General features: G+C 41.8%; 1 protein-coding gene across 6 annotated transcripts in view; it reads right to left on the reverse strand.

Moving 5' to 3' along the window:
- Positions 1-14,227, reverse strand: part of LOC106572544 (C4b-binding protein alpha chain) — a 51,882-nt gene that overhangs the window by 15,478 nt on the left and 22,177 nt on the right. For all 6 annotated transcript variants that reach the window (XR_014380695.1, XR_014380694.1, XM_082962169.1 and 3 more), the window contains exons 13-17: positions 2,848-3,036; positions 2,542-2,641; positions 2,164-2,237; positions 1,879-2,061; positions 70-243 (exon numbers count right to left, since the gene is read on the reverse strand). Coding sequence is in view for 4 of the 6 variants with exons in the window: in XM_082962169.1 (XP_082818295.1) it covers positions 70-243; positions 1,879-2,061; positions 2,164-2,237; positions 2,542-2,641; positions 2,848-3,036 (720 nt within the window). In the remaining 2 variants the exon portion in view is untranslated. The remainder of the gene's footprint in view (positions 1-69; positions 244-1,878; positions 2,062-2,163; positions 2,238-2,541; positions 2,642-2,847; positions 3,037-14,227) is intronic.

The raw sequence follows: 14,227 nt of genomic DNA on the forward strand, positions 1-14,227 counted from the left end.
ATGCAAAATATCTAAGCTAAAATATTAGGCTAAAGTGTGTTAAATAACAAACACTGAAATTAGTCTTACCTTTGCATGTTGGGTAAGGAGCTGACCAGCCTTCTATTTCACAGGTCAGACTGGCTTGTCCCTCCATCTCATATCCAGCGTTACATCTATACGTCACAAAAGACTTGTACGTGTAGGGGGGACGGCCATCAATCCGAACGCCATTCTCAACAACAGGAGAAGGACATGAGACCACTGCAGACGTAAACAAAGAGATGTCATTAGCTACAAGTTTTAGGCTACTTGAAGTAATATATATTTTTTGTTATAACCACCTATTTATGAATCCTGCAACTAATCATTATCTATTCAATAAATAGGGAAGATTCTATTGTAACAGAGGGTTGGAACCGGCTCAGGGAACAGAACCAAAAACCGGAAAATAAAATAATTTTTTGGAGGAACAGAACGAAACTGTTCCGGAACAGAACGGTTATTTTAAAAGCATGGAAACCGGTTAATAATGTTATTTTACGTTCCAGGCATATTTTTCAGTCCCACAAAAAAACGCAACAAAGAGCCTATGAGGGCCTCCCGAGTGCTGCAGCAGTCTAAGGCACTGCATTGCAGTGTTGCAGAGTCACAACTGGCCGTGACCGGGAGTCCCATAAGGCAGCGCACAATTGGCCCAGCGTTGTCTGGGTTAGGGGAGGGTTTGGCCAGGGGGGCTTTACTTTGCTCATCGCACTCTAGCAACTCCTTGTGGCAGGACGGGCACCTGGAGGCTAACAATGGTCGTCAGTTGAATGGTGTTTCCGCCGACACATTGGTGAGGCTCGCTTCCGGGTTAAGCGTGCGAAGTGAGGCTTGGCAGGTCATGTTGTTTCGGAGGATACATGGCTTGACCTTCACCTCTCACGAGCCTGTTGAGGAGTTGCAGCGACGAGACAAATCGTCATTTGATCGCAATGGGATATCACAAAATTGGTGATAAAAAGGGTAAAATTACAACAGAAGTTTTAATTGAAAAAAAGAGCCTATGCAAAGACCTCACTTTGTCTACCTGCCCCTGCGAAACAGGCTACTACTGACATTACAAGTGTGATTCAGAAATTAGGGAGAGATTTTTAAGTTACAGAAGAATGGATTAACACTTTCAATGCTAGTTAAGGATATCAGTTTTACATTTCACATTGGATTTACTAAGACGTGACTTTAATTCCGGTGTCGCTCTGTGCACAGAGCTTTTTAGCTAGCTAGCTCTGGTCCAACTTTAAGCCAACTCTCAATAGTTCAAAGTTCCTCCATAGGTATAATTCTGTGGGCCTAATTCAGATAATGCATTTCTAAATTTATTTTGCAGGTCGGAACAGTGGAACAAAACAAACGCTTATGGTTATGTTCAGAACTAAACGACCCACTTCCTCTGAGCTCAATGTAGCATCATGGTTTTTAGAATAGGCCCAACACATTATACATGTTCTAGACGGTTTGCTTAGCCTGTCTCATGCACATCTGTGCTTATGTTTAATTTTATTAGGCTCGATACTGTGATATTTCTACATTTATTTGTCAGAGGTCATCTGGACCCTAGTCTTAAGGGAGATGCCAACAATCAGATGTATCTGGTTTTCAAGGACACAGCTAATTCAACCTTCCTTTCCGCTGAAAGCCAGATGAGGGAACTCTGCTCAGGAGGGTTTGTTTTTTCCCCCGCCTGCTACATTAGGTTGTCTGGACCCTGACCATGCTCATGATTGTGTGGTAGAGGAAGGAAGTGGAAGCCCAAATAGATTTGATCCGTGTGAGCAGTTCTATGTTTTGTCAACAACCATACTTACGTCCATTTAAAAAAAAGAATGGTAAAAAAAAGGAAAGCTTTCAACATACTTTTACACTCAGGTGGAGCTGGCTGGAATTCTCCATTCTCACGGCAGGTTATGGATTTACTTCCAACCAGAGTGTAATCCTTCTCACAGTCATATTGCACTACACTTCCATAGTCATACGTATCTTCAGGTGGGACAACAGGCCCACCGTTGACAATGTTTGGGGGCTTTCCACACTTCACCACTGCAGATTAGAGCACAACAGCAGTTATGAAGAGTTGAGTCAGGAACAAGCACAGAACTGTTAATGTTATTTTCACTTGACATGCTCCTTCAGATTACCAACCTTCACAAACAGGAACTCTGCCATCCCAGCCTCCATCCATACAGGTCCTTACACCGCTGCCCACAAGCATATAGCTGAAATATAGAAAGATTAGACAATACAAGACAGTTTTTAGAACTTTGCTTTCAGGATAGTAAGAGTTACAACAGGACTGTTCACAGCTCTGATCAAGATAGGTAATGACATAATACGCCAAAAATGAAAATAAATAAATATAACTTTTAGGGAGGGGAAGTTTGATCAAGGCCTATTTGGAAATCACATAATTAGGCCTACAAATGGACAGCTTTGTGAAACACTAAGAAATCACAGCTAAGACTCAAGAAAGCATTCAGTTCAGACAGAGGAGAGGAGAGAGCGAAATAGCCTTGCACTGACCCAGTGTCACAGGTAGCAACTGCCTTGTCTCCAAACAAGATCCCCTCAGAGAGATTAAACCTGCCGTTCATCACTTCTCCTGGGGAGCCACACGACTTCCCTGAAACAACCATAGAGAAAACCAGTCAGACTTTCAAAATGACAGAGTGAGAATGAGTTGAATGTTGGCACAAAACGGGTCCGAATTTCATTTAGATTTAAGGATGGGCAATGAATATCAAGTTTCAAGTGGGTAAGTAAAAACTGGAAATATTTACAAGAATGGCACAACTTTTCAGCACAAAAATAAATAGACAATTATATTACTTCCGCATTCCAGTTTCACGTCACTCCACATGCCAGCAGTACAGGTGACTGATGGAGACCCTCCTGTTCTGGCATATCCAATTGCACACTGAAAAGTGACTTTTGCACCATCTACAAATGTCTCTTGAGTGATGAAGGCATCTGACAAAACCATGTTTGGCCCTCCTATGGGTTTGGTGCAGTTTTTAGCTGAAAGAGGTGGAGACAAAGTGGAGTTCAATGTTAATGACCAAATACAGGAGACAACACCTTCAATTCAACCCATAAACTGTAGTAGTTTAAGCTTCAAACTACCATCTGTAGAAAGAGAGAGATGAAAAGAAATAGGATTCTGATTCTATACAGATATGACCCCACCTTGAACAGTGAGAACAATCAAGGCCAGCTGGACCATCCATATCGTCAAGGCCCAACAGACGTTAGAGGGCTGCATGACGTCTTTTCTGTAACAAGCAGCAGCACACAATTTCCTGGATTGGTTGATTTGCTTGTACTGTAAAGTTTTTTTCAGATCACCACCTACGAAGACGAATCTCTCTTAATATCCACTTGCCGTAATCACGCTGTTGAGAAGGAAAAACACACACTGTCAAACAAAAAACTGAGTTAGGGTAGCCATACAGATTACTAACTTTAGCTAGCCTAACTGGTAACGTTACTAGCGAAGCCTGGGACAAAGCAGACAATCAAATTTGCCCAAAACAATGTAACTGCCATGGAAACGCGTGGGGGAAAGGGCCATGGGGGAAATATCCAGATTCTCCTCATTGCCCCAAGCAAAATTAGGCTATTGTTTGTGTGCATTTCAGACTGTGGGGGGGGCGGGGGGGGGGGGGGGAATAACACTTGTATGGATGTCTACCCCAACACATGTTTATGTCATCGTTGACATGACTACCAATTTCTGTATGCTAGCTATGCTAACCAGTTTATACGAACGGGAGTAAGCATTTAGCAGTCACTTCTAAACCTGAAAAAGGGACAACTTCTATATGTTATACAGCAAAAGACAGCCCAATGCACTATATATAGACAAAAGTATGTGAACAACCATACAAATTAGTGGAGTCGGCTATTTCAGCCACATTTGTTGCTGACGGTTTATAAAATAGAGTGTACAGCAATGCAATCTTAACTTGTTATGGATAGGGGGCAGTATTTTCACGGCCGGATAAAAAACGTACCCGATTTAATCTGGTTATTACTCCTGCCCAGAAACTAGAATATGCATATAATTAGTAGCTTTGGATAGAAAACACTCCAACGTTTCTAAAACTGTTTGAATGGTGTCTGAGTATAACAGAACTCAAATGGCAGGCCAAAACCTGAGAAGATTCTGTACAGGAAGTACCCTGTCTGACCATTTCTTGGCCTTCTTTGTCATCTCTATCCAAAACAGAGGATCTCTGCTGTAACGTGACACTTTCTAAGGCTCCCATAGGCTCTCAGAAGGCGCCAGAACGTTGAATGATGACAGAGGATCTCATTTGGATAGTGGTCGATCTGAGAACAATGAGACGGGTGCGCGCGTGCACGTGAAGAGGCCATTTTACATTTTCAGTCTTTGAACGAAGACAACGACTCCCGGTCGGAATATTATCGCTATTTTACGAGAAAAATCGCATAAAAATTGATTTTAAACAGCGTTTGACATGCTTCGAAGTACGGTAATGGAATATTTTGAATTTTTTTGTCACGAAACACGCCGGCGCGTCACCCTTCGGATAGGGTCTTGAACGCATGAACAAAACGCCGCTATTTGGATATAACTATGGATTATTTGGAACCAAACCAACATTTGTTGTTGAAGTAGAAGTCCTGGGAGTGCATTCTGACGAAGAACAGCAAAGGTAATTCAATTTTTCTTATAGTAAATCTGAGTTTGGTGAGTACCAAACTTGGTGGGTGTCAAAATAGCTAGCCTATGATGGCCGGGCTATCTACTCAGAATATTGCAAAATGTGCTTTCACCGAAAAGCCATTTTAAAATCGGACACCGCGATTGCATAAAGGAGTTCTGTATCTATAAATCTTAAAATAATTATGTTTTTTGTGAACGTTTATCGTGAGTAATTTAGTAAATTCACCGGAAGTGTTCGGTGGGAATGCTAGTTCTGAACGTCACATGCTAATGTAAAAAGCTGGTTTTTGACATAAATATGAACTTGATTGAACAAAACATGCATGTGTTGTATAACATAATGTCCTAGGAGTGTCATCTGATGAAGATCATCAAAGGTTAGTGCTGCATTTAGCTGTGGTTTTGGTGACATTATATGCTAGCTTGAAAAATGGGTGTCTGATTATTTCTGGCTGGGTACTCTGCTGACATAATCTAATGTTTTGCTTTCGTTGTAAAGCCTTTTTGAAATCGGACAGTGTGGTTAGATAAAGGAGAGTCTTGTCTTTAAAATGGTGCAAAATAGTCATATGTTTGAGAAATTGAAGTAATAGCATTTCTAAGGTATTTGAATATCGCGCCACGGGATTCCACTGGCTGTTGAGTAGGTGGGACGATTTCGTCCCACATACCCTAGAGGTTAATTTAAATTGTTGCCAGCAGTACAGTTACAACACTCTAGATAACATGAAAACAGTCTAATCAGCTCTGCTAGTGTGAGTAAAATGGTCAGTGTGCAGTGTTCTCTCTGTGTCTGGAAGTAGCTAGCAAGTTAGCCAACCTTTGCCAGTTAGCTTGGGTGCTTGACCGACGTTGTGAGGTCAGAACGCTCGGATCAATCCCACTCCTCGGCCAGAGCAGCCAGTGTGCGCTCAGAGTAGGCTGGACAATGGAACGAGTCAAAATTCACCCAAGGATGAAAAACGGCCAAAGAACATTGAACAATGACTGTTTTAAAATTGGTCACATATTGAAAAAGAGGACAGGGACATGTGTTTTGTTTAGGGTATACACCTTTTTCTGAAGAAGAAAATCACTAACCATGGAGTAGAAACATTTAAAATGTGATGGCTATGTGCCAGCCATTGCTAATACTGACACGGAGCCCAAACCAGCTGTGCGCGTGCGCCATTGCACATAAATGCATTTTGTCCCCCCACACCAAACGCGATCACAACACGCAAGTTAAAATATCAAAACAACTCTGAACCAATTACATTAATTTGGGGACAGGTCGAAAAGCATTAAACATGTATGGCAATTTAGCTAGCTAGTTTGCACATGCTAGCTAATTTGTCCTGGGATATAAACATTGAGTTGTTATTTTACCTGAAATGCACAAGATCCTCTACTCCGACAATTAATCCACACATAAAACGGTCAACCGAATCGTTTCTAGTCATCTCTCCTCCTTCCAGGCTTTTTCCATCTTTGAACTTATATGGTGATTGGCATATAAACTTTCATAGTATTACCACGACAACGAAAAACAGTTCATCTTTCAATCACCCACGTGGGTATAACCAATGAGGAGATGGCATGTGGGTACCTGCTTCTATAAACCAATGAGGTGATGGAAAAGGCAGGACTTGCACCACGATCTGCTCAGAAATAGGAATGACTTCTATTTCAGCCCTTGGCAACGCAGACGCTTGTTGGCGCGCAATAATTGAATAACATGGATTTCTACATTTATTTTGCAACGTTCGTGCACGCGACATTTCCGGTCTGGTCAGCATGTGAGTCACCACAATGTGTACCCTAGCATACAGTGAGTGAGCTTGCACACAAAGTAGCTGAGGAAAGTAGAAAGGTCTCAATGCCACAACAATAGCGAGGCAGGCATTGCGACGCAGAACAATCGGCTGGAAGGTTCGGAAGGCGAGTGCAATAGAACTAATAGGAGCTGACAGGGTGAAAAATGCACTAAAATTGGGCATGTATAGAACTACGGCAAGCAGCTGGGCCATATGGTAATATTACTTAACTGTGTTCCATGACGCATGCAATTAACTTTTTATAAAAGCGTTACAAATTGAATGTGTCCAGCCTATACCCGTAGCTACACCGCCCAAAGTATTCGCAACCCAACTCCACCGTGATGCTAACGGTACAACAGCTAACTAATTAGCCAGGCTAGCAAAACCGTAGCCAAATAGTATGTATTTACTGCGTTAAACTTGTGTATTTATGATTTTATTGAAAATAGTTAAGCAATAAGGCACGAGGGGTGTGACATGTTATGGCCAAAAGAGAACAGCAATGGCGTCTTGTAGGCACTAACTCTGTCATGCCATGGTTCGTTGGAAAAAGCCTATAGACAGAGGAAGAGATTAATTGTTTGTAAATTCACTCTGGAGTGCCAGAGTGCGCTCTGGGCGTTCGTAAATTCAGAGCGTTGTCAATTGTCCATTTGTAAATTCAGAGCGTTTTCGCTATCTGACTAGTCGTCTTTTTATCAACTCCATTGTGTCGCTTGAGGAAACACTCGGATATTGTAGCTGGATCAGCTTGCTACCGTGTTAGCGTCCATTGCTAGCTAGCACTTTCTCTAATTTCCAATAATGATCATCTATGGTATTTGAAAGTCTTACCTTATTGTTCAAATGGTCTGAACACGTTCTTCAAAAAGCAGCTCTGTCGAATATTTGTTCTAACTCACTGATCTGGCTTCTTCTTCTATGCTATCATGGCGGTCCGCAGACAATCGTTTAAATGCATGCCGCCACCTCCTGGGCTGGAATGTACGATCAATCATGATCTGACCAATTCTGTACTGCCATGAAAATAAAATCGAAAACCAAATAAATCCCTACTTTCTCTCCCCCCCCCCAAAGAAAAAACTCCACCCCCAACACCCCTACCCCATTCAACTTATATATATATATATATAAATAATGCTGAAACAATCAACCCTTAGGATTGTTCAGCACGTCAACAGTAAACATCTGTTACCCCCAATATCTATTTTGCCGTCTCCACAATAACCTTCAATCTGGCATTTCTGCTTTCCACAACCGAGTCGTATTGATAACCTTACCAATAAAAGCTAGTCAACTTTATTAATTATCAAAGTGTCCTTTGACATTGCACGTTCATGAGCGCCAGATTTCTGAATAGACCTCCAAACCATGCCAGGACCAGCAGAAACACCAGCCCTGACATTAGGTCCACTTATTACAGGAGCAGCCATGGAAGCTCCATCGTTCTAAATCAAACTTTATTTGTCACATGCGCCAAATACAACAAGTGTAGACCTTACTGTGAAATTGTATCCTTATTTGACTAGGCAAGTCGGTTAAGAACAAATCCTTATTTTCAATGATGGCCTTGGAACACTGGGTTAACTGCCTTGTTCAGGGGCAGAACGACAGATTTTTACCTTGCCAGCTCGGGGATTTGATCTTGCAACATTCCAGTTACTAGTCCAATGCTCTAACCACTAGGCTACCTGCAAGCCCGTAACCAATAAACAGTGCAGTCCACACTGTAGTCTTACAGCGTCTGCTTACGATACATCATGACTAATTCTATATCTCTGAGCCTCTCTGCACCTGGCATCCACCAAATACTGCACTATGTTCCACCCCCATAATTGCAACGCTTAACCTTCACATTGACACCACATTCACCGTAACCATGTTCCCTTCCACACTTGGCACAGCTTTTACTTCCTTTACATTGAACAGCTACATGTCCCATTCTTTTGCATTTAAAACACCTTAATGGGGATGGGACAAATTCTGACATTGAATTTAAGGAATCCTATATGTACTTTCCCAGGCATAACCTTCTTAAACCTCAACAGCACTGATAGGCTTTCATTTCTTTGACCTTCTTTCCTACAGACCAACATTCTGGCCTGAATCACTCTTTCTCCCTTTTTTTCTTTAATATCATCTATGGACATATATTGGTACCTCAGTGATGACTCGACTCAATCTAGCATAAGCACCAGGGCCATGGCTTTTAATCTTCTTCCCAATAAGCTTTTCCATTATCAGAATCTTCTCTTGCTGAGCCTGGCTACCACAAAATGTTAACAATATACCATTTCCAATTAACCAAGCTAATTTCACTTCATCTACAGCATTAGTTAGTCAGATGGGGTGTAAATGAGGCCCTGTGGTCTCAAACACTATTACCACTTCACTCCAACACATCATTACTCTTGCTTCCTACCTTGGCCCTCTTTATGCTTTCTTTACCATGATCTCTCTTCTACATATGTCTTAATATTTTTATTTATTTAACTAGGCAAGTCAGTTAAGAACAAACTGTTATTTACAATGACAGCCTACCCCAGCAACGCTGGGCCAATTGTGCACCGCCATATGGGACTTAGCCAGATGTGATACAACCTGGATTCGAGCCAGGGACTGTAGTGATCCCTCTTGCACTGAGATACAGTGCCTTAGACTGCTGCACCACTCAGGAGCCCATTCTGACCCTTCCGGTCCTTGACCCTCATCCTCCCACTCCAAACCATCAGAACTGACACCCATATTGTTGGCATTTCAGCACAGCTGTTACTTCACCAACTTTTTCCAAATTACATCCGCACTACTCGCCGCCATTTCCGACCGGTGGCTCCTTCTTCTTTAAGGCTTTATGGCAAACTGCACCCATTGGTGTATTTCTGCCACCTCCTGTACGGGTATTGAACAAAAAAAGTTTAATATCCATTGCGGGGAATACCACCATTTTATACGATACAAAAATAAAGCCCAAAAAGCCCCACCCTACTCCTTCAGTGATAATCCAAATCACTGTGGACAAAACATTCATCGACAGGATTCCTTGTAATGCCTCTGCTGTTAAATAGTTCCAAAAAACTTTCAGCTGCGCTTACGATGCCTACTTTCTAAGATTTCAAAGAACAAAATCATGAATGGAGTGGGTTTGCTCACTCCATCCACCATACGGGTCAGTCGGCATGCACCAACCACTGCATCTACTGTTCTCGCACATAAGATAGACACTTCAGAACAAACTTCTTTTCGATTTTTTTTTTTTTTTTTGGGGGGGGGACTCTTGTTCCATCTAGTGAATCTGTTATTCAATGCATTTGCGTGGGCTAACATTTTTTTATCAAATACTTTTTTAATATATACAGTGCATTCTAAAAGTATTCAGACCCTTTGACTATTTCCACATTTTGTTATGTTAGTCTTATTCTAAAAATTGATAATCATTTTTTTCTCATCAAGCTACCCCATAATAACAAAGCAAAAACAGGTTTTAGAATTTTTGGGGGCATTTACATAAGTATTCGCGGCAGGTATCCTAGAGGTTAGAGCGTTAGGCCAGTAACCGAAAGGTTGTAAGATCGAATCCCTGAGCTTACAAGGTAAAAATCTGTCGTTCTGCCCCTGAACAAGGCACTTAGTACTTTGTTGAAGCACCTTTGGCAGCGATTACAGCCTTGAGTCTTCTTGAGTATAAGGCTACAAGCTTGGCATACCTGTGTTTGAGGAGTTTCTCCCATTCTTCTCTGCAGATCCTCTCAAGCACTGTCAGGTTGGATGGGGAGTGTCGCTGCACAGCTATTTTCAGGTCTCTACAGAGATGTCCGATCAGGGTCTGGCTGGGCCACTCAAGGACAAACAGAGATTTGTCCCGAAGCCACTCCTGCGTTGTCTTGGCTGTGTACTTAGGGTCGTTGTCCTGTTGGAAGGTGAACCTTCGCCACAGTCTGAGGTCCTGAGCACTCTGGAGCAGGTTTTCATCAAGGATCACTCTGTACTTTGCTCCGTTCATCTTTTTCCCTGAAAAACATCCCCGCAGCATGATGCTGCCAGCATGATACTTCACCGTAGGGATGGTGCCAGGTTTCCTCCAGATGTGACGCTTGGCAAAAAGTCCTTTAGGTTCCTTTTGGCGAACTCCAAGCGGGCTGTCATGTGCCTTTTACCGAGGAGTGGCTTCCGTCTGGCCACTCTACCATAAAGGTCTGATTGGTGGAGTGCTGGGTTAGGGTTAACAACAACGCTCTGTCAGAGTGACCATTGGGTTCTTAGTCACTTTGCTGACCAAGGCCCTTCTCCCCCTATTGCTCAGTTGGCCAGGCAGACAGCTCTAGGTGGTTCCAAACTTCTTCCATTTAAGAATGATGGAGGACACTGTGTTCTTGGGGACCTTCAATGCCGCAGAATTTTTTTGGTACCCTTCCACAGATCTGTGCCTCAACACAATCCTGTCTCAGAGCTCTATGGAAAATTCCTACAACCTCATGGCTTGGTTTTTGCTCTGACATGCACTGTCAACTGTGGGACCTTATACAAACAGGTGTGTGTCTTTCCAAATCATGTCCAATCAATTGAATTTACCACAGGTGGACTCCAAGTAGAAACATCTCAAGGATGATCAATGGAAACAGGATGGCCTGAACATGTATCAATTGACCAATTCGGCACATTTGGGCAATCTTCTGGCAGACTTGATACAAAATATTGTATTATTCTTGTATAGTAACTAGCTACCTAGCAAGCTAGATACGTTACAGTTGCTGCATTCTAATTTGGGAGTAATTTTACAGCTTGCATTTATGGTATCACGTTCTATAACTAAATAGTTTGATTATAAACAAATACAAAATTATTTACCTCATAGCAGTTTGTCGGACGGAGATATCTCTCAGGCTGTCACCAGCGGTGTTTAGTACCTAGATACGGAGAACTTGATTGGCAGACGTGATTAGCAGAGATGGCACCTGGATAGTAGTGATGGGCATTCCGAATCCTTTCTGTGAGCTGGCTCATTTGTCTCCGTTCACACAAAAGAGCCGGCTCATTTGGCTCCCAAACGATTCGTCGTTCAAAATGCTTCTGAATTTACCTAGAACCATGAAAAAAATGGCATATCTCCAATGCGCGTTGAAATACATGTTTACCTTGCCAAATTGTAAAAAGAATCAGCGTGGACCAGATTGAGGCGCTCCCCCCACAATTTGTTTCTGCAGTGAGGATTCACCTTCTTTAGATAATTATTTTGTAACTTTTCTGCAGAACAACGTTGTTTTCAGCTCAAACAGCAGTAGTAGCAGTATGCAAATCAGGGAGCTAAATGAAAGGCCCTTTCACCAATGTGATTCGGTTCCCGACCTTCAACAAAAAGATCTGTTCAAAAAGAGCCATTTGTTCATGAATGGCCCATCACTACTGGATAGTACACAAGTTTTGATTGGTTTAAATCATGGGGAAAACTGTTATTTTACCCACCCATAACATATACTGTCGCCGCATTGACCAGAGTTTTATAAATGTAATTTCTGAAGTGGATTATCCCTTTTAAAGGTAAATTCCGATTGAGTGGACATCTGCAGCATTTACTTTGAATGTGATCTCTGTGACTCTTCATAACTGAAAAGGGCCGATGAGATTGAATCCTGGCCATACTTTGGAAGTTTTTTTCCTTGTGAAACCTCTATTAGCCTACTGTTCAGCTATATGTTGCAAGCAAATAAAATGTCTATTCGCATATACTGTATTTCCATGATGTATGACCATGTTTCCTTCCCTTCAGCTAAATAATAAAACATTATTCCCAACCAGAGCAGTTCCAGTTTTGGCAAGATAACACAGACCAATCTGAGATGTGTAAATATCAGTTAAAGAACCAAGGACTGCCAAGACCCAAACACAGCATACTGTAACAGTAACAATGGATGCTAGTTCAGTATTATGCATAGAGACAGATAGAGAACTCTATTGCCCAAAAGACAGTTTTTGCATGGGCAGCGTAATTGAGGACGTTTACTATTTTGAACTAGTCAACTGGGAAGGACTTCCTATGGGTTAAGGAAGGATCACATAATTCCATCCAGGTCACCAGGAGGGATCAGCCCATAGAGAATGCTAGAGAAAGCATCCCCATATAGTTCCCATTATGGTGTCTGTAAGCGCATGGAAAGCACCATTCAGGCAATCTTAATTTTGTAGTCAATTTTTGTCATGATTAGCTGATCCCTCCTGATGACCCGGTTGGACATGACTACAACAGGATTACTGAGATGGAACAGCCAATAAAGTTGGAAGTACCACCCAGTTGAGTACATACAAATTGGGGAAGCCCTCAATGGCACTGCCCATGCTAAAACGGCTTTTTGGCCACTAGAGGCATCTATCATTCTCTGGATCATCCAAATAATTATACTTGTGTGCAAATGTTCCATAACTGCAGGTGGCAGTAAATCACAAACCTTGGCTTTATACCTGTTCAAACAACACACTTTAGGTGGCAGTATGCACCCTTTAAGTTTGTTTACCAATTCATAGATGTAGAAGAAAATTGACTACTTCAAAATGGAGATGGTCTCAGTGGCGCTGCCCATGCTCTCACAGATGCCATAATGGGAGATATCTCCTGCAATTTATCCAGAACGCCATAATGGGACAGATACAAAGATGTTGACTACTTCAAGATGGAGCCCACCTGGTGTTCAACCTTCTAAAGTTCTCCCATGTCACCCTGCTCCTTCACACACTCCTTCCGCTGGCTTTCAGTCAAAGCGTGCATGCACTACAAGACCATGGTGCTTGCCTATGGAGCAGCAAGGGGAACTGCCCCTCCATACAACCTTACACTTGAGCCACCTCTGATCTCTTGGCCCTTGACTGAGAAGTTGTCCCACCTAGCTCACTGTAAGGGCTGGATTCAATCCATATCGCAGAAGATCTGTGTTAAAATGTAAAGGTAATTTGCGATTGAGCTGACATATGCGTTTACGTGAATGCGGTCTCCGCAACCGCAGGAACATTGCCTTTAATTGTCAATTGCACTATTAAGCTGATTTTCAGCGCTACGGATTGAATAGTGTGATAAGTCGCTCTGGATGAGAACACTGCTTAATTACAAATGTACATTTAGATACTAAGATGCGATGCCTAAGTCTATGGTATCAATATTAATCCATGGAGAAAGATGGAGGTTTAATTGATTGGTACATTACGTTCATTTTAATCAAACAAGTGCAACAAACGTTTGTTTCATAACTGGCTGCCCACAACATACTAGTTTAAAGTGGTTCCACACTGATAATTGAACAGGTTCCAGACAGACTGAAACCAAAGAGAAAAGTACAACGTATAGGGACAGAGGTGAGATCTACAGTATACTTTCAAACACACATTAATACTTCATTTTGTGAATTCTGTGCTCCTCTGTTGGATATAGTAGTTTCAATGATCAAATGAAATATTACATTTATGGAAAAAGGATAAATTGTCTTATGTTTAACACTGATCTGCTTAGTAAGGTACAAAGCTAATTCAAATTGACTATACAATAGACACTGAACTCCAATATTTATTATACTTTTATTTGCAACATTCTAAACTTGCCCTACTCAATAAGAACCTGGTTTCATATGAAGCAACCCCTAGTGTTATGAAAACAAGTGCTATTAGATCTCACACAACATATTCAATCTGTTACTTTCATTAACAAAGAAAAAACAGGACAGCCTGTAAGAGACAACCA

This window comes from Salmo salar, chromosome 15, assembly GCF_965601325.2.
Source record: "Salmo salar chromosome 15, fSalSal1, whole genome shotgun sequence".
NCBI classification, from domain to species: domain Eukaryota; kingdom Metazoa; phylum Chordata; class Actinopteri; order Salmoniformes; family Salmonidae; genus Salmo; species Salmo salar.